Source organism: Herpailurus yagouaroundi, unplaced genomic scaffold (genome assembly GCF_014898765.1).
Source record: "Herpailurus yagouaroundi ecotype Mexico unplaced genomic scaffold, PumYag 29, whole genome shotgun sequence".
NCBI lineage: Eukaryota > Metazoa > Chordata > Mammalia > Carnivora > Felidae > Herpailurus > Herpailurus yagouaroundi.
Genome location: NW_024412377.1, coordinates 100,282,688 through 100,304,651, shown reverse-complemented (window position 1 = coordinate 100,304,651; position 21,964 = coordinate 100,282,688). Strand labels below are relative to the sequence as shown.

The following is a 21,964-nucleotide window of genomic DNA, read 5'->3' as shown; positions in this document are numbered from 1 at the left end:
ACATTAAAATCACTTTCAACAATTAACTAAATTTTAATATCTGCAGAGTCATATTAATCAAAGTTTTAAAAAAAGGGTAATATATATCTTCCAGTACCTGTTAATACTAGAACAAAATAGGTTTTCCTGCAGTTTTTTCTTGGACATAAGAAGTAAAGCGTTTTAGAAACTTTGGATACTCTCGCTTTGCCACTGCCCTTAACACTGAGGCTGGTGCCCATCCTCCAGGGTTCACTGCAAGATAAAGGAAAATTAAAATAAAGCCCGTTAAGATACAATTCTCCAAATGTATGGGAAGCACTCATTTACTTCCTTTGCTTTCAAAATTTTCTCGTGTTGGAACAGTTAACATCTCTTAAAGTCCTGACTGCTAATTCCTTAATGCTAACCACCAGACAAGGACACATAGCAAACAAGAGAGCATTTATTACCTATTTAATACGTTCTTGGCTCCCTAAATTAAATGCAAATATTAATATAGCAACATTTCAGGTTATGTAAGATAAATTTGTCAAACTCTACTATAATCAAACAATATCACTCGGACATAACTGTCTCTTCAAACACAGTAGCAGTTACAGCCCTGTACAAAGAAGATTTGAGGATTTGATGGGAGGGATTTCAGTGACTACTGCAAGTAGGAAATGGGTGTAGTTAAGAATCCAAAGCAGGCCATAATTCAGAATACAAAAAAGCCTGACAATAAGAAAAAGAACTATTAATTTTCTTTACCATTATTGGTTTTATTTCTAATCATACATATATTCTATTAGGCAAATATATAATAGATGGATTTTTAAACCAAGCATATGTGATAGTGATCTAGAGATGAAGTTTAAATTCTGATACAGTAGTTCTGGGATGAAATTCAGATGTGGATATTTTCAACGTTTCCTGATAATTTTGGTACACATCACTCCAAATTAAAAATCATTAATGTAAAGGAGAAAAACTAAAAAGGCATGGAGATCATAATAAGAAATCTAGGGGTGTTGGCTGGTGCAGTCATAGAACGTGCGACTTTTGATCTTGGGGTCGTGAGTTCAAGCCCCAAACTGGGTGTAGAAATTACTAAAAATAATAAACTTAAAAAAAAAAAAAAGAAAATCTACATTACCAAAGTATCAAAAGAAACCTCAAAACACATACCATTAGCTACATACGTAATCTTGCATAGAATGTTGTCCCTGCTGATCTCCTGGTTTCCCTCTGGTGGGCTTACCAAGGTTTGACAAATCATAGCAATATTTATTTTGGCACGGACGCATCGATTGTTTAGCTGCCAAAACAAAACATAAAAACAAAACACCAGTGTAATAGATGCCTTGTATTTTATAATCCCTATTGTTCTAATAGCACATTAGGTTATCCAAAACCATAGCTCATCAAAATGTCCAACAAAATCTTATTAGCACCACTAAATAACACATGCCAAGCTGCATGACATCAGGAATGATTTTCCCTCCTCTTCAGTAGTAGATGGAACTCAACTGAGATAGAAGCCACAGGGGTTTTGCCAGTAGCTGATCATGGCTTGAGAGGGAAGCTTGTAGAAAGTAGCTTCACTTATGTACCCATTCAGCTCTGTCTCCGCGTTTTAACATCGGGGGAAAGGAAAACAGCCCCTGCTACATGTTCACAGCCATGACTACTGCCCTCAAGTAACACAAGGGCTATAGTGTTCCAAGGAGCCAATCCAATATAAAACAAAATCTAAGAAACGTTATCAAATCAAGTACCAGTGTGTGTCATATGTGTTTGTCACTTTTGTCCCACACTGTATATTTAGCTTTATACTATACAACTATACACATTTATACAAGTGCACTTACTGGAGCACTGTCGTGATCCACAGAAAAATTACACACTATCCAAGTTTCGGGGTCATTTTCAGTCAAGGCTGGTATCTTTCTAATGGCAGAGAGATATAATACATCTCGCTGAGAAGCAGGCCACACCCTCTGTGGAAGAAGTAAATATCTTTTGAAAAGCCGAATTACTTTTAAATTCATATGTAATACGGAACTAACAGAGACACAAATGTTAAACAAAAATAAATAAAACAAAAATAAGTATCTTAGGTGAATGTACAATCTGTCAAATTTTAAATGGAAAGCATCTGAAAATACCCAGCAAAGGATTAATTATGAACAGTGAATTAACTGCTTTGCAGAATATCATCAAAGTAATTTTTTTAAAATTGTGGATATATATAACAAAAATTGTTGCCATTTAAAGCATTTTTAAGTGTACAATTCAATGACATTACATTCACAATATTATGTAAACATCAGCACAATGTCCAAAATTTTTTATCACCCTGAACAGAAACTCTATACTCAGTAAGCAATTAATTCCTTCCCTAGTCCTTGGTAATGTTCTGCTTTTTAGTATTAAACCTCTGTTTAAAGTGTTCAGAGACTTAAAAGCTAAGATTTTAGTAAGAAGACTGCTTCTTTGATATAAGCACATTGGAAGAATACCAAATCAGACTGAATCTTTCAACTTTACAGTATGCCAGGAAACATAAAACACGTTGGAATGATATGGAAATGAGGTCTCTGGAAACTGAGACTATGTACTTTTAAATAAGAGAAAATCTGTGCACTGACTTTCTTAAGCGTTGAGTTTCACTGGAAAGTAAAATGGTTATCTTTTAAAGATGCTACATTTTATGAAATCGATGAAAGTAGTGTTGAGCAAAGCCAATAATAAAGGAAAATTGGGCCATGTTTGAACGAATGAATGCAAATCCACAAGGATGATGAGAAGATAAAAATTTACAGAGTGAGGATGACTTAAATATCAGGAGATAAGTAGCCCTCTTTAAGAAACCAGATTATAGGGGCGCCTGGGTGGCTCAGTCGGTTGAGTGCCCGACTCCAGCTCAGGTCACGATCTCACGGTTCGTGAGTTCGAGCCCCGCGTCAGGCTCTGGGCTGATGGCTCAGAGCCTGGAGCCTGCTTCCGATTCTGTGTCTCCCTCTCTCTCTGCCCCTCCCCCATTCATGCTCTGTCTCTCTCTGTCTCAAAAATAAACATTAAAAAAAAAATAAAATAAAAAAAAATACTTTAAGAAACCAGATTATAAAAGAAGCCAAATGTAAAGGGCAAGATGTTGCAGAGCATTATTGAATTTTTTTGAAAAAAATTATGCTAGAACAATCTGTTTATTCAATTATAACTGTAATTTAAATTGTGTTAAATTTAAGAGGTATTATTTTAATAGTTTTTAGTTTTATTTTTCAAGTGACCTTAATATAACCTATATAAATTCTTCGCTCCATCTATGATTTACCAAGTGAAATACTTTCAGCAGACTGTTTTCAAGGATCAATTACCTTCAGATTACAAGATTCTTCTGATTCTAAATTACTGGTCATTTCTCTTCATTCCACATTATTGACAATTAATTGATTTTTTTAACATCTGCTAAGTTTTAGGTGTCACTTAGACTCCCCAAATCTGTATATTAAAGAAGAATCTTCATTGTTACACTTCTTTTTTAATTGAAGCGAAGTTGACATATATAATGTACTTATTATACATTTCTTGAGCAGGTGCCATGTAAAATCAAGCCTAGCTCACTCTCATTACATAGGAGATGCCTCATATGACAAAACTGAGTTTAAGAAATACATAACAAACCTAAAATATTTTCATATATTCAGCTCAAATTAAAAAGTCATTTAAAGTAAAGAAAAATAAAGTACCTGTTGAATTATTGTATTTCTTATATAACATACAATATCACATTTGATGGATCTTTCCAAAATTATAATTCCTTTATTTTCCTTTCTTTAAAATGAACGTGAGTCTCAGGTGTAAAACACACTGATCTGACAATTTTATACGGTATCCAGTGCTCACCACAATACGTGTAGTCACCATCTGTTACCATGACGCTATTACAATATTATTAGCTACATTCCCCATGCTGACTTACTTTTTTTATAACTGGAAGTTTGTTCCTCTTAATTGCCTTCATTTATTTTGCCCATCCTCCCCACCCCTTTTATTATCCTTTATACAATATATTATTTGGCAATTTTCAGGGAACAGAGTAGAATCAGGTAAGGGAAATACTCTTTAATTTTTTTTAAAGTTTGAGAAAGAAAGAGAGGGAAGGAGAATAAGCAGGGGAGGGGCAGAAACAGAGAGGGGAGCAAGAGAGAAACCCAAGCAGGCTCCACACTGTTAGCATAGAACCTGATGTGGGGCTACATCTAATGTACTGTGCGATCATGACCTGAGCTGAAACCAAAGTCGGATGCTTAACTGACATGACAGAGCCACCTAGGAGCCCCTAATTCTTAAAATTTAAATACCTAGGATAGCACAGGAAGAAATGAAATGAATGTGAAATGAAAGCAGTATGAAAGTGAACCAATTTAGGACAATGTTTCTGTGTGCTCTGGTGTATGACCAACTTCTTAATAGTTATGCATGGCAATTTTCCTTTGCTTTTAGATGATCTACTTACATGACTTTCTTATCAATCTTAACATACATTAATAACTAACTTCCATTCCACTTAACATTGTTGCCAGAGGAAACTATGATTCACTGTTTTAAATGTTTACTTATTTATTTAGAGAGAAAGATTTATTTATTTAGAGAGAGTGTGTGTGTGCATCAGCAGGGGAGGGGCAGCGACAGAATCCCAAGCAGGTTCTGTGGTGCCAGTGTGAAGCCTGACATGGGGCTTGAACCCACAAACTGTGAGAACATGACCTGAGCCCAAATGAAGACTCAGAAGCTTATTAACCAACTGAGCCGGGGCGCCTGGGTGGCGCAGTCGGTTAAGCGTCTGACTTCAGCCAGGTCACGATCTCGCACTCCGTGAGTTCGAGCCCCGCGTCAGGCTCTGGGCTGATGGCTCAGAGCCTGGAGCCTGTTTCCGATTCTGTGTCTCCCTCTCTCTCTGCCTCTCCCCCGTTCATGCTCTGTCTCTCTCTGTCCCAAAAATAAATAAAACGTTGAAAAAAAAAATTAAAAAAACAAACAAAACAAAAAAAAAAAACAAAAAAAACCAACTGAGCCACCCAGGCACTCCTATGATTCTCTTTTGTAGTGGTAACTATGACTTCTCTCCTATAAAGACTAGATGCTAGAAAAATATTTACTTGGGTTTCAGTATTTTCTTTTCTAAACTTTAAGTGCACATAACTAACTGGAGGTCTTTATCAAACACACTGTTCCTGGGTTATTTCTCAGGTTGTCTCGGGTTCTGCTTTAAAGGAGCTGATATCCTTTCAAATATGTGACATTCATGCATCATTAATAAAGTCTGTGGATCTTTTATGGCATTTAACTTCCTGCCAAATTTTACTCGAGAGAACTTCTATGTCTCAGTTTGAATTAGGGTGAAATCCTTTTGGGATGAAGAGATCTTTACCTTGTGCGTTTGATAAATGATGATTGCATTATCAGCTAATGTTTCCACCACATGAAAGTTTTCTATAGTTGCTGAAATGAAGAGAAAATATTAGTAGCCAAAAAGATACATTGCCTCTTTCTAGAATGTGATTAACTCATTTATACTGATGGACATTGTAGTAACATGAGCAGGATTCTGCCCTACGTAGGCTGTCTAAATGGAAGGTGGTTAAGACTTAATAGTAGGGCTACAGGGGCCATGACACCTGATCATAAGGAAATCTCATTTTCTTTGGCTCAATCTCTAGCTTCCACATCAAGAAAGCAATTCTACTCACATGTATTAATTACTCAGATGCAAATTCCTATCTAATACTATGACACTTTCCTATAATTCCTAATTTATTGAAGCTGAAGAAACTGTCCTAAGCTTAGTTGGTTATATTTGTGAAAAAAGAATGTCGAACTGTCATAGATAAACATCTTATGATGTTCAAAACTATCTCTATTTATGAAATTTGGTGACTAAGAGGCGCGCGCGCACACACGCATGCACACACACACACACACTCCAAGAATAACTCTCAACAGACCACAGCAGGATTTATCCAGAGTTTACAAGGGACACAAAACAATCTGGAAAAGCAGATGATAAAACAGAAACCTTTAATTTTAGTCCCAGTCTTTCCACTAACTAGGCTCTGTAGCTTCTGACAAGTCACTTAACCTATTTTTTTTTTTACCTACCTATCATGCAGGATTATTGAAATACTGGATCAAATGCTATAATATAGCAAGAAGCATTCTGTACAGCAAAATGCTCCATTTAAATGCAACTTAAAAAAAAAAAGTAAATGCAAGCTATTGTCAGATTCTCCAGGTATTTTCTACAATGACTTTGTAAACTGTATATGAGATGCAAAAAACTAGGTTGGATTTGATATTAAATTTGAAATAATTATATTAAGATATATTAATAATGGCAGCTTACTTTCCCAATCATTGCGAACATCAACATTCCAGAAGTAATTGCAGACTTCGTGTCCTGTAACGCCTCTCACTGCATGGGTAGCTTTCAAAGGATCCAAAACAATCCCATTTTCTTCTACTTCCCTTCTATATACCTAAAGAGGATATATTTAAAAACCTGTTTAAAAAATAAGAATTAAACCCCTAAAGTACAAACCTGAAAGCAGGTTTTTAAATTTAGCTGCCTTTTAGAATTTTATTTATGAAAATCTATATATGGAATATAAATATTCTGCTAAAAGAAAATCTTAAATTTCAAATTATTAACACAGACAACACATAAAAAACACTTAAAACTACAAATCTGAGGTAAACTTCAATTATGAAAAACATGCACACGCAATGAACACCTAATTACAGGAGTTGTTAAACTAAGCCTGGTTTAGAATATCACCTCCTTAAGGATACCAATGCACAGCAGTTTTGTTCAATGCCTCAGACCCAGCATCTAAAATAGTATCTGAAACACAGTAGGCTCTCAATTATTTGTTGAATCAATGACTGAAAGCTAAAATGACACGAAGATCTATGCTATCTTGCTTTAAATACTGAAGTTGTGTACCTAAACTGCTAAGTAAAATTAATTATTTCAAAGTTATAGGTTACTTCAGAAAGTTTTACAAGAAGTTAATTTCATCAACATGAAATGAATAATGTTATTATAAGAACTAGCTCTCAATTTATGGAGTGCTTTATGGGTCCAGATACTGTTAGGCATTTCACATACAGTTTCTTTTTTAAAATGTCCTTCACCAAACTACTTTTTCCTATATGCTCATTTATTCATGTTATTGGGACTGCTATTTTCCAGTCACCTGAACTGGAAAGTTTAGACTTTTAACTCCTCCCCTCACATTTCACATAGCTATTACACTCATTACTCATCGTGTAGGAGATTCTTGACTCTTCTACTATTCAACAGCTTGACTTTTCTACTATTGGTTACTTCTTTTAGCTGGCTTTCATCACTATGTACTTGACCCTCTCAAGTGGTATACTTGGTCTCTGGTTTCTTCCTTATGAGCTTAATCTTCCTAAAATGTTACTTTGTAGGGGCGCCTGGGTGGCTCAGTTGGTTGAGCGTCCGACTTCGGCTCAGGTCATGATCTCACGGTCCGTGAGTTCGAGCCCCGCATCGGGCTCTGTGCTGACGGCTCCGAGCCTGGAGCCTGTTTCCGATTCTGTGTCTCCCTCTCTCTCTGCCCCTCCCCTGTTCATGCTCTGTCTCTCTCTGTCTCAAAAATAAATGTTAAAAAGAAAATTAAAAAAAAAATAAAATGTTACTTTGTATACAGTGGCTAACCTACTGCTACAGACAATAGACTACTATTTCACACTATCCACAATGCAGTCACTCTCTTTCTAATGTGGGCTGTAGGAACACTTATTCTCTATTCTTCATTCTGCATGGAGGGACTTCATCTAGACTATCAGGTTCTGGTTTCTCTGCACCCCTTCACTTTGTCCTCCCAAGGGGGGGAAGGAATGTCCTAAGTGAATGTCGAGTACAGAATAAGGACTGGTAGGCTTGGCTCACCCCTTCCTCTACAGAGAATATGTATCCTGGTTTTCTTTTGGGGCTTACTCTTGGGGGAAGGCCTGTGATTATCTAGTTATGTCAGAAACATTATGCTTAAGTCTGGGGTAACAGATTATTTTTTTTAATGTTTATTTTTGAGAGAGACAGAGTGCAAATGCCAGGAGCAGAGAGAGACACACACAGAATCCAAAGCAGGCTCCAGGCTCTGAGCTATCAGCATGGAGACCTACACGGGGTTCAAACCAACAAACCACGAGATCATGACCTGAGCCAAAGTCGGACACTCAACAGACTGAACCACCCAGGTACCCCTCAGCTTATTAGATTTATAGCTAACATTTTGTTATCTCAATTGCTTGTCTCTTCTTTTTTTCTTCTTAATTAGTCCTCTATTCAGGGGGAAAAGAAATTCCAATATATTTAATATTGTATCTCTATCGCTAGAATAATTCTGGTCAATACAGTCTATTCAAAACTCCTGAATAAGAAGTTTGTCTTCAAGATTTTGCTTATGTTGTATTTTTTGTCTAAAAGACCCTTGCCTCATCTTTGTCACAACTTTGCTTCCATTTCTAGACATAGTTCAAATGCTTCTCCTCAGTGTAAAACAATCTAGCTGCTTCAAATCAGAGAACTCTTTCTTTTCCAATTTTCTTCACTACTCATCTGTGCTCTTCTTCAATACATTATCAGAAAGAGACAAGTAACAGTCTCTTTAAAAGTCAATATCCTCCTTCCCCAACGAAAGTTTCAGGTTGGAAAAGTCTTATTAAACATCTCTTTATCTTTAGCATGGCCTTGGGCACGAGGTAATCCAAAATTCAATGCAGCTGCTGTTTAGAATCCATCTCTAAATCTTGTTCTTGCTCTATTCTCTGTCTCTGGTGTTTAAGGATATGAACAAGATTAGCAGACCCATCTCCAAATACTGAAAGAAGATGCAGTGAGAGAAAGGACTAGAAGTATATACCAAAAAGGAGAACAAAGTGATCTGGGTACATCATTTAATATATTAAAAAATAAATTAAGAGAAATATCCAAATAGAGAGCCATCAGCTAGTTATGATTTGCTCATATCTAAAACCCCAAATTTATTTTGTCCATGGCCCAGGCAAAACAGAATGGGTTGCACATTTCTTTGATCATATGTAACAATCTGTTTAAAAGGAATTTTACAATGCTATCCTCTTTCACATCACTGGGCAGTAATGATACTATGACTGTAACACAGCTGTATTTAGCAATCTAACATTTTACTGGGAATTACCTTCATTTCTCCTTCTTCTACAACCAACTGCCAATTAGCATCTCCACCTACATCCTGTAATGAGTAAGTCATGTGGTTTTGCACCATCTCTTCAACCTTGGAAAGAAAAATAAAATCATAACAATCCCAATCCAATGAATAGCCATGTCATCATCTCTAAAAGAGAACGGTATTCAGTTTATTTCAGTTTAGAAATGATGTTTTTAGAAAGCTGAGCAACCAAATGCACAAAGGTTAGTAGATTTTATACAGCGTTGAAGAGTTTAGTCCACATTCCAGATATCATATCCAGGTTAATGACAGGAGGGAGAAATGCAGAGAAGGAAGACGTTTCACTCATATAACATATATTGGCCTAATGTGCAGCAAGTCAGCAAAAATAAGCATTTTCTGGAAAAAAAAAAGTTCCTTCCTTCACTAGAAAACGTTTTCTTACAGAAATAATTATTTAACACATAAAATCATGGGACACTAAGGGTAAAAGGGGCACAAAGAGACAATCTAGTCCAGTGCTTTTATGTTTAAGACTACACAGATAACAGTTTTTTATATGTATGGCAAGATTTCGCTACAAAATGATAAAAAAAAAAAAAACTTCTATTACTTCACTGATAAACTTCACTTCACTTTTACTATGAATGAAAAATAACGAATCCCCTACTTACTTGACTCCCTATTACTTCACTGATAAACTTCACTTCACTTTTACTATGAATGACAAATAACCAATCCCCTACTTACTTGACTCCAATTTCATTGTTTTGCATTCTTTTAGGGAAAATGCTAATAATCACATATGCAGACATTTACAAATAATCAATTTTTAGTGTCTTCTTTTAAATTACTGTCTTTTTCCTGAAATTTAAATAAAACCTCTGATTTTAACTATCACCAGTTACTCCCCCACATCTTACATAAACTTTAAATAAAACTGAGTATTTCACACTCCCAGAATCCACAATCATTTATTGGTAAGATTTCATGTGAGTGCTATTTGCAAACTCTCCTAGTTTGAAACATGTTTTGAAACAGAAGTGAAGTGATAAAAAGATGGTTTCTGAAGGAGCTGCTTTATCCATCTACAGAGACGGTTTCTCTAAGCTCCGTTTTCTAACCTTTTACTCATAATTTTGTTTTATATAATAAGTACATTAGAGAAGGCATGAAAAGAGTTGGAAATATGTATATTATACTTCCACTTAATTTATTCCTAAGTTTAACTACTTATTTTACATGAAGTCTACTGTGCTCATTAGGGATACAGACAAGAACCAGGTTTATTTTTTGAAATAAATATATTAATGATTTGGGGGCAAAAATTCCTAAAATTATTAACTCTGAAGGTATAGTTTTTCTACACAGAAAGATGTTACCAATATGTTACAGTGACATATACTTTTACTACATAAAGTTTTCTCGATTTCAGAATGCATTTTTGCTACTAAAAGTAGGTATGACTTTTAAGTGTCATTGGTAATAATCATAAAAGTTTTTGATAAAGATTTTATACTCAGGTTCTACAATCTATTTTTGTACTAAATGAACACGAACATAACATTTATGTCTTAAGAAAATTTTTTTTAACATTCTATATCTTTACATATTATCTTCCAAACAATGTGAATGGCACTGGGCTACAGACTTGAAAGAAATTGAAAAAATGTAACTAATAGTATATTCTATAGTTTTAAAAAGGTTCCATTAGAAAACATAACTCCAGGGGCTGCATGGAAAAATTTATGTGTCTCCAAAAATGTGAAATCTGCTCTGAGACAGTAACGAGGACTAATGCAGGGTTCCAAATTATGAGGACATACAAAATTTAACTGAATTCCCAAAGAAGAAGGAACAAAGAAAGTTCCAATTAGTAGGCATAAACAAACAACCACCATAGCACTGGCTCGATTCATTTGTCTGTATTACATCGTGATTGGGAAAAATGCTTACCCTTTTTAGATCCAAAGATATTAAAAATCTTTAGATATGAAATATGTACTTTGTAGATGGGACACTAAGAGTTGAGAACACCTATATTTATTATGAGATTAAAGGCAGAAAAAAATTTCTTCCCAGAAGTAAGACCTACTTCAAATAGACTACTTAGGAAAGAAGAATGAAAGGATTTTACTCTGTTAAAAAAGAGTTCTACTTAAAAAAAAATTTAGTACCATGTAAGCTTTTGTTGGAAAGTACACAGGTAACTGTGTTTTTGTTTGGGCGATAATTCTGACAAATTACTTCAAATGTTGGAATAATGTTTTTGTGTTTTGGTCCCCCCAAAACTAGATTCCACAAATATAAATTGACAGCTGGTAACATAAGTTAAAACAATGTACAGTAAGCACATTTAACATTGTCTTTCTAGATAGATGAAAAAATGGTATTCCTATCCTAGTTACCACTGCATCTATGGAAAAGTGTTCAGTCTTTTGTTCTTATACACTTACTAGACTTAAGAGGGCAAGAAATAAACAAGATGAATTTAGTGCTGTGCTTCTTTCTAGGAGATGAAAGAAACTGAAGTACCCAATTATTGTAGTAACCATCTCTGCAAAGCTTTTATCATGGAATCTTTATCCATATGGCATCTTCCTTGAGGTAACAACACTGAGATTAAGAAGAGAGGTGATACAGGTAAAATCTCACTATAAAGAATTTCATGTTCACTGTAATGAAATATGAAGTAGTAAATGTTACTACTGGGGCAGTGACTCAGGCATTTGTGTCCACACTGACAGTTCCAATCTAACCTAATGATCTGTTTACTGTTTTCAGTTATGACTGCACATCCAAAGTGATTGGAAAACATTAAGTTGGGAGGACAAGGATAAATACAAGCAAAATTTACCATTTTATTAGGCTCAAAATTCGATATACTAGGAAATAATATCAAAAAAAAATTTTTTTTAATGTTTATTTATTTTTGAGACAGAGAGAGACAGCATGAATGGGGGAGGGTCAGAGAGAGAGGGAGACACAGAATCTGAAACAGGCTCCGGGCTCTGAGCTGTCAGCACAGAGCCCGATGCGGGGCTCGAACTCACAGACCGCGAGATTGTGACCTGAGCCGAAGTTGGCTGCTTAACTGACTGAGCCACCCAGATGCCCCTACTATGAAATAATATTACTAGTAACATCTGCCATCACTTTAAAAGACTGGATCAAAATCATTGAAGCAGGTTTCATCTGCTCTAATAGCATTCACTAGTTTTAATTAGATAGTATAATTTCAGGAATCATGCCCTTGATTTTTTTTGGACCTAGAGTCGAAAATGATGAGATGACATACAAAATATCTTCATAGCAAATGAACTATGAAAAATGGAGATGAAACACATTTTATTTATTTATTTATTTTTTTCAATGTTTATTTATTTTTGGGACAGAGAGAGACAGAGCATGAACGGGGGAGGGGCAGAGAGAGAGGGAGACACAGAATCGGAAACAGGCTCCAGGCTCTGAGCCATCAGCCCAGAGCCTGACGCGGGGCTCGAACTCACGGACCGCGAGATCGTGACCTGGCTGAAGTCGGACGCTTAACCGACTGCGCCACCCAGGCGCCCCCTAAACACATTTTAAATAAGAGATGATGGCACTCCAATTCCAGCCTTTTCTTTCACTTCCCATTTGAGACACTCTGTATGCTATTTGAGGAAACTAAATGGATTTTTCTAACATTATCAGTACAGAAATTTTAAAAGAAAACTGCCTTTTGATGACAAAACAAAAACTGCTCTTTGATGTAATGATCAAAACTCTAATGAACAAGACTCTAGAAGGGCTCAAAGACTGCTCCAATCTCTTTCTCTTACCCATGTGGAAGGAATACAACTATGCTTATTGTTACAATCATAGAGGGATTTGTTGGATAGAATGATTTATTAATAACAAATTAACAGTGCACTATTAACGCAAAGGAAAAATGGACAAGGACATAAATTGTCAGTTCAATGAAGAAACGCAAAAGGCCAAGAAACAAAACTTTTAGTCTATCAGACTGGCAAAAAGTAACTGAATTATAATATTCAGTGTCAACATAACAAAAGAAAATTGACCTGGGAGTGTCACTGGTTCCACTTGTTTTAATGAACAGTTTGGCAATAAAAATTTAAAAAAACAACAACAAAAACTTAGACACGTGTATGGCTTTTGTCCTAACAATTCTACTTCTAGGAATGTATCCTAAGGAAATAACTGGATAAGTGTACAAAGATACACACACACACACACACACACACACACGGAGGGTGTATTTAACAGGATGCTCCTGTAACACTATTTACAATACAGCCAAACTGAAAACAGGCTCAATGTTCAATATTAGATGCGTAGGTAAATCCAGTACGCACATCTGTACAACAGAAAAGGAGATAAAGATCCATATTTACCAGTGAGAAGATGGGCTTAATTATATGTTTAAAAAAAAAAAAAAAACACTGGTCACAAAATAGTATGTACTGAATTACTTACTTTGGTAGGAAGACAATTATTAAAGTCTGTGTACTTAATCAATATGTGACTGATTTTCTATATACATGGAAAAAGGATATGCATGAGAATATTAACAGTGATCTAATATTTTAATTTTATTTACTCTATTTTCTAGTTCTGCTAAAATTAACATGTATTATTATACAATAAACAGGGAGGGGGTTAAATAATTAATTACCACAATAATAAAGTGTCGCTGTGGACATAAAGGGGGGAAAGAGCTTTATACAGAACCGTGGTTGCAATAATGTCCACTAATGATTAACCTGATGTATTGCCCACCTTTTGATATATTTTTTTCCGAATAGAGAAAGATTTTTTTAATTTTTGCTTTTTAATTTTTGAGGTGACATCAATAGTTGCTGTGATATGCAAATAAATGTGATCCAAAAGATCAACTTATAAATTCAAGTTCTTTCTACTTTCTGTACAGTGTAAGAGCTACTTCTTTCTCCAAATCTGCCAATTAGATAGACTCGTGTGTTGCTACTAATTTCCTAGGAGATTCACATATTTTATTTGAAGTTATTTTCAGGACATCTCTCAGTTCTATGTTTAATTATTCTACTCAATCAGGAGCATGAATATAACTTCATCAAGAACAAAGTAGTCATAAGCCTAGATTTGTACACACACGGCAAAGCCAAATTAATAGTTAAGGGCCAGAGCCCAAATCTGCTAATGACAACAGATACTTTAGCAAGGACCATAAATACTTGAAGACCTCAAAGTCATTATTCTTCAATTTTGCCTCTTTTGGCATATAGAATGGTGGTGAGATAAGGGGGACCTGGGTGTCTCAGTCAGTTAAGCGTCCAGCTCTCGATTTCTGCTCAGGTCCTGATCTCACTCACAGTCCTGAGATCAAGCCCCACATTGGGCTCTGTGCTGGGCGTGGGGCCTGGTTAAGATTCTTTCTCTCCTTTTCTCTCTGCCCCTACCCTGTTTGTGCATGGGCGCATGTGCTTGCTTGCTTGCTTGCTTTCTAAATACATAAATTAAGTAAAATGGTAAAATAATCAAAAGCTAAAAAAAGATTATAAATAATCACAAGCATCACCTATTAAAAAAATTCCACCAGAAGATCTTTCTCAACTTATATACATGAGTTACACAAAATATAAAGAAGTATGCTACAATGTGGCAAAGTCTTGTAAAAACATGGGCACCTGCGTCTCAGTAATATATTCATCTGTACGTGAAGAATTTCAGCTGTTTTATAGCTCTACAGCTTGGGTCGGAGGTCTGCATTCTGAGGCCTTAATTCTTAGGCACCTATCAGTAGCTTAACACTCATTTATCGCTCTCATTATGTTTTCATTCATAGCTTGTGTATTCCTATATTTTAAGGAAAAATGGTGACTGGTACTGATGAGCTTTAGTCTCTTACTCTATTACTTTAATGCAAGGTGGAGCTTAGCAGAATAAACCAAAGCCTCCCAGTATTATCTAGTTTTGCCACGGATTTATTGCAAATATGATATGCCTTTAAAAAGCTTGCACAAATGGATGAACATGATTAAGAAATATTAGAATAAGTTTGATTCTAGGTGATTTCTGAAGCAGAACTGATAGATCTCTCTCTCAAACATGTTCAAGGAGAAAAAGGCTGCAAAAGTCAAAGAATACATTTTGAGTCTTAAACTTAATTTTCCTCTTTCCTGCAGAGTTAAAAACAAATGTCAATTTTATTCATATGTATAAACTAAGAAATCTGTTTTAAATTAGGACTTTTAAAAAACTTTTACTGGAAGGCAATTGACCCTGGAACATCACAGGTTTGAATTGCGCAGGCCCACTTGAATGCAAATTTGTTTCAGTAAATAAAGTGCAGGACTGCAAATGTATTTTCTCTTCCCTACAATTTTCTTAATAACAAATACAGTATATATGTAACATAAAAGTATATTTTAATCAGCGATTTATGTTCTCCTTAAGGCTTCTGATTAACAGTAGGCTGTGAGTAGTTAAGTTTTTGGGGAGTCAAAAGTTATATGTGGATTTTTGACCGAGGGGGGGGTCAGTGCCCCAATCTCAACGTTGTTCAAGGGTCAACTGTACTCTGATAGCAAAAAAAAATAATGTGGAAAATTTTGACTAGTTCAAAGAAATTGTTATTATTATAGTAACAATAGCTAACAAATAGCTATATAATAACTAATAAAAGCTCACACTTATTTAGCATTTACTACAGGCCAGTCTCTAGCCAGATCACAGTCCTACCTAGATCACAGAAGTGAAGCACAGAAGAGTTAGAAAAATTGTCCAAGATCATGCAACTAACCAGTATTTACACTTGGTCATTCTGACTGGAAAGCGCAGTTTCTTAACATAAGATAACATAATGCAATCCAATAAAACACAATCACCATAAAGATACACAGCTCAATGGCAAAGATACAAGGATTAAAAAAACTTTAAAAAACGAATGCTGATACTAAAAAATATTCCTCTGATAATACTTGGACATTATTATGAGGGTAGAGACAGCAAGCATGTAGTTTCCAGTCTTAAATTCCTAAATCCTTAATGATGTATATGAAAAGGAACATTAATTTATAATATCCAAGGGTAATTTGCATAACAAAAATACAATCTGTTCAATGGAGCTTAGTATAATAATAGTAATGAGACAAATATTATTTAAAAAGATATTTCCCTGTTGAAATATGAGATACTTGAGATTAAAAGGGAGACTATTAAAACCTACTTTTATGCGATAACATACTCTGTAAACCATGTTCATCAAAGTTGTTGAATCCTATGTAAAGAAACTACATGGTATTTAAAAACCAGGTTATCTCCTACTTGTTACAATTCAATTTGAAATCTTTCAGGAGTGCCTCCTCCATGGCAAAATTCCAAGCTATTCACAGTACAGGATACAAAGGGCACATGCAAGCCTGATAGAGGAACTATTTAGTAGATAAGGAAGGCCTTTTAAATGCTTATTGTTACCATTTAAAATTCAAAACCAAACAAGTGGCCTAACAGAAAGATATCTAGGAACTGGGAAAGCAGGCTGAAATATAACACGGAAAGACTCAAGTCCGCTCTATACATTCATACAGTACCTGGGAGCTGAATCTGTGAACATCGTCAGAGGCACTGACGAGATCAATGGAAGACATGGAGGAAGAGCGACTATAGGGCTACCAGAGACAGACAAAGAAAAAACCAAGTAATCAGAACAAAGGCACAACAGAGCATTCAGTACCAACTTCCAAACACAAGATAAAGAAAGAGAGAACAAAGCACCATATGAAACAGGCTCAGCAGCAAGTGCTGACTTCATGCACCTATTATGGTTTATGCTCCAAAATCTTTCTAAAAAGAATGCAGTGCTTCCAGTAATACAACATAATACCACTTAACCCCAAAGAAAAAAAGTGACTTAATATAACTAGTTATGCTTCTGGTTAACTATCAGATTAGCCACTCCTATCCACCCCCATCCCCCCCTTTCCCCTTAAAGAAAAAAGAAAGAACATTATATTCAGAAGATGATTTCTAACCATTTTGGAGGAAAAACATACAAAAATGTATGTTTGGAAGAAAACATAAAATACCCAAAAGTCTCATTACCTAAATTCAAGAAGAGAGAAACCTTATACAACAAGATAGTTCCATCCACACTGAAGAACAATACAATATATAATTTCAGTGAGCTGTGACATTAGCTTACCTTTTGGACAAACCTATGAGTCCCCACAGAAGAAAAGGCATCTCCAGATGGCATGGATGTAGGCCAATGTAATCTGACCTTTTCACTCTGTGACTAAGAAAACATGTAATGTTAGGTGGGAAGGTTTTAAAGTGTACTTTGTAGCTTGAGAATGGATAATATAACCTGGAACTATCAACATTTAATTACTGAACACTTTAGTACTTATAAATACTTGAAAAACAAAAATACTCGAAAGATACAAGCCTTGCCAAATCCCGACACTTACTTCATGTATTCTAAATCAGTCTCTTCTTTCAGACGCCATAGGTACCACCTTTGACCAGGGATGGGTTCTTTGATTCTGCCCCTGGTCAGACTCTCCAATACCAGCATGGCATTATTTACCATGAATCTTAATTAACACTGCTGTTAAAGTAATTTTCTTATATTCAAACTCTGGCCAAATTATTCCAATCATTCTACTTCATCAGGGATGTGCAGAGCTATATCATCTGAACCAGTGTCATTGTTTGCTTCAGTTTTGTTCCAAAGACCAGGTCATGGATATCTTATCTCCTTTCCATTAAGGTATCACACCTGTTAAGCTGTCACTTAACCTGCTTCCTCCTCCTGAGCTTGCCTAGTTTCTTCTCACTTAGTCAATATTTACTAAATATAATGTACCAGAGCCTGTGCTGTGTTGTGTGTGTACTCATCTTCTAACTATGCAGAAGACAAGCAGTAATTTCTATTCAGCACTATCTGAACAGAACTAAGATCTCATTTCTTATTCACCACTTTATTAAAAATATCTTTCCTTATACTGGCAAATAACATAGAACAATGTAAACTCAAAAATGTCACTGAAGAATACCTAAGTAGTGGCTGTGCGGTGGAGAGCCCTGTGCAATATCTAATGATCTGAATCTTTGGAACTTCACTTCATGAATTACTGAAGTTTACTACTCTAGAGCATTACCATACTATAATTATCTTCGCGATATCAACATGTCTATTAGGCAAGGAAAATCATGGTATGTTTAATGACCTATTTTGTAGCGTATCTACCACAGTGTCAACAACAGACTGAAGTTAAATAGTCCCATGAATATTTTTCTTTTAAAATTTACAAAAGTGTTCATCGATCCTTTTAAACTCCAACTCAACCACTGCATTAGTATCCAGTAGAGTAGCATTTTGGAGCCAGAAGAGAGAATTTGAATCATCTTGTGTAGCTCTTTGTTTTACATATTAGAAGACGAAGGCCCAGAGAATTTAAGTGATAAGTTTACAGCTACATAGTTAGTCATTTACAAAACTCAGACTGAAGTTGTCTCGACCTACTCTCCCAGAATAGCACACGACTCTCCCCAAAATAGCACAACTTAGTTTAAAACAAAATCAAAATAAAAAAACACCATGGTGAAGTAAAGCCAAACACAATGATACTCCTTCAGGTTACACTTTAGGCGTACAAATATGGAGCTCATTTAGGACCTGAAAGTTTCCACTCTTATTGAATGCTGCATAATCTCTTTTGAATGAGTGATATACTTTATAAATTAATGTAACAACACCTTTTTATCACTGATTTAGAAAAAAAATAATGAAAAATAAACATGAAAAGAAAATGTCACTCTTGGAGGTGATTTACCCTCAGGGAGACAAACCAGTAAATGGGCATAACGGTCATGACTACCCTAGCAATGACAAAGAATGACAAGCCAACTTATCTACGCAAGTTAATTTGTAGTACAACTGATACATTTACGAATTTATTTGCAAGATGCTTAAAGCCCTGTGAAGAGTGACTAAAATTCACCCTAAGTACCATCTAGTGGTAATATATGGTAACTTCACTACTGCACAACTAAAAGAAGGCAAAGGATCATACTAATCCTGAGACTAGAGTTAAAGGATTTAAGAAATGTTTTCCTTCACTTTCCAAAAAGAGCTGGGTATGTCTGTTGCGAATTTGATAATGATGAAATACTGAGCAAAGTCAAAAGTGAGGAAGCAACTGAAGGTGAAAGTTGTTAAAGCTTTAAAGGAGTTAATAATAAAAATGGAATGGTAGTAATTTAGAAGAAAAAAACCACATTTTTGGTCTTCTTCCTTGTGAATTCATATGGTCAGTACTTTGTGGTAAAGAGAAATTCACAGAGACTTTTTTTTTTTTAATTTTTAAAAAAAAAAAATTTTTTTTTTTCAACGTTTATGTATTTTTGGGACAGAGAGAGACAGAGCATGAATGGGGGAGGGGCAGAGAGAGAGGGAGACACAGAATCGGAAACAGGCTCCAGGCTCTGAGCCATCAGCCCAGAGCCTGACGCGGGGCTCGAACTCACAGACCGCGAGATCGTGACCTGGCTGAAGTCGGACTCTTAACCGACTGCGCCACCCAGGCGCCCCTCACAGAGACTGTTTTATTCAGATTAAATATATACTTGTTCTAAATAGAAAGATAATAAAAGTTGGATACTTCAAGGAGAACAGGTGGAATATTTCCATTTAATTTCATGTAAATTATTCATGCTTCCTGTAAACAATCAGTGGTCTCCTTTCCATTGCTTAGAAATGAATCAATGAAGGAAGTGACTTGTAAAGATTCTTCTACATCTGTGACTCAGTGAAGACAGTTCATTTTCTGGGTTATTAGGTTCACAATTTTCAAATTTTATTTATATGAAATAACACACATCAAGAATGCCTAGTGTTAGAATTTTTGTGTGTGTGTGTGTGTGTGTGTTAGAATTTTTAAAAACAGATATACCTGTTCTTCTATTTTATCTTGTCTGTCAAGAGCAGCTTCAACAGCATCAAAGAACTCTTCTTCATTAATCAGACTGTTTGGACCTTCCTATTCAAACACACGAGAGGGAAAAAAAAAAACAGTTGATTAAAGAAAATATAAAACCTTCATAATCCTAGCATTAACTCTACAGGAAAGTTGAAATGTGACTTGACAAATATTTATAAACCAGCTAATATATAAAGTAATATCAAAAGACAAGTAACATATGTTCTGTGCAAAATCATGAGTGTCACAATTAATTCATATACTCAATATTCATATACCCACTGTATACTGACCAACACTGTGTTAGGGTGATAGTTTAAAACAGGGCTGTTGCTGAACTATGCCCTGGAGTTAAATTTAGTTCACTGCCTACTTGTGCATGGCCTCTGAGCTGAGAATTTCATTTTTAAGTGGCTGGAGAAGAAAAAATAGCAACATTTCATGATGTGAGAATTATAATATGGAATTAAAATAACGTTTTGTTGGAATATAATCATGCTCATTCATTTAGGAATTGTCTATGCCTCCTTTCATGCTACAGTGGCAGAGGTGAGTACTTGTGAATGAGTACCTGATAAGAGAAAACACATAAAATCACAGAAAAGTAAGTACAAAGTTACGTAAGATCTATTGATAGCCGATAACAAGCACAGACAGGAGTTTTCTGAGGGGCATCTTCCTAAACAAAGACTATTATTTCATGAAGAAAGAAAAACTGAACTGATGCTTGAAAGCCTGGTTAGATGGCAAAGCAGTGGTTCTCAATCAGCTAGGAAACTGCCTTGGGAACTTGTTAAATTTAAAATTCTTAGTCCCCGTACACAGAAATTACTTTTCAGTGGATCTTGGGTGAAGCCAGGAATATGTATGTTTAATAAGTTCTCCAACCGATTCTCATGCAACTGGAACCTCAGCTGTATCAAATGTACAAAGAATAATAGAAAACAGAAATAAGCACAGTATGTTCCTGCTGACACGAAACAAGTGAATGGACTGTAAGTGGAACAATAGCTTCATGTTAGGGGAAAAGCTGAGGCTGAAAAGGTATGCTGGGTTTAAGGTTCCCTAAATTTTTAAATATCCAAAGTAAGACACATGAATAATTGCTGGTCTGTCTGGAGTTTTTCCAGTTAGAATGATTACCCTAGGCCATCACTATCCCATTAGAAAGTACCTAACCTAGCAACGTGACACCACCTGGGGCCAACGCAAAAAGGGTGGGAGGAACTACGGTGTAATGCTCTTGTCACTTGTCACAGGCATATGAGACATCTTGATTTAATGCACTAGTTTTTTGTTTTGTTTTTTCTAAATTTTTGTAATGTTTATCTATTATGGACAGACAGAGAGAGAGCATGAGCAGGGGAAAGGCAGAAAGAGGAGGAGATACAGAATCCAAAGCAGGCTCCAAGCTGTCAGCACAGAGCCTGACACGGGGCTCAAACTCACAAACTGCGAGATCATGACCTGAGCCAAAGTCGGACACTCAACCGACCAAGCCACCCAGGCGCCCCGATTTAATGCACTAGTTCTTTTAGAGCTATGAGGCTCCCTCATAACCACGTTAAACACACACACACACACACACACACACACACACACACACACACACAGACTTTTTATTCAGCTACAATATACAAAGAGTGCAAATTTCAATGAATTATCATTAAGTGAACATAGCCATCAAACGACCAGCTGGATCGCCAGCAAGAATACTAACAACACTCCAGAGGCCTCTCTCCTACAGGATTCCCTTTATAAGTCCAAACATTTCCGACATTCAAGTAACAG

The 21,964-nt window shown here is 35.7% G+C and overlaps 1 protein-coding gene across 3 annotated transcripts in view; it reads right to left on the bottom strand.

The window, feature by feature from the left end:
- CERT1 (ceramide transporter 1) overlaps nucleotides 1-21,964 on the bottom strand; it is a 113,242-nt gene that overhangs the window by 6,014 nt on the left and 85,264 nt on the right. For 2 of the 3 annotated variants that reach the window (XM_040450664.1, XM_040450654.1), the window contains 9 exons: nucleotides 20,147-20,233; nucleotides 17,392-17,484; nucleotides 16,781-16,858; nucleotides 9,216-9,311; nucleotides 6,371-6,503; nucleotides 5,399-5,469; nucleotides 1,833-1,961; nucleotides 1,150-1,279; nucleotides 98-234 (listed from right to left, as the gene is read on the bottom strand). In XM_040450664.1, coding sequence (XP_040306598.1) covers nucleotides 107-234; nucleotides 1,150-1,279; nucleotides 1,833-1,961; nucleotides 5,399-5,469; nucleotides 6,371-6,503; nucleotides 9,216-9,311; nucleotides 16,781-16,858; nucleotides 17,392-17,484; nucleotides 20,147-20,233 — 945 coding nt within the window. In that variant the 3' untranslated portion in view covers nucleotides 98-106. The remainder of the gene's footprint in view (nucleotides 1-97; nucleotides 235-1,149; nucleotides 1,280-1,832; nucleotides 1,962-5,398; nucleotides 5,470-6,370; nucleotides 6,504-9,215; nucleotides 9,312-16,780; nucleotides 16,859-17,391; nucleotides 17,485-20,146; nucleotides 20,234-21,964) is intronic. The other variant, XM_040450645.1, reaches the window with a different exon arrangement.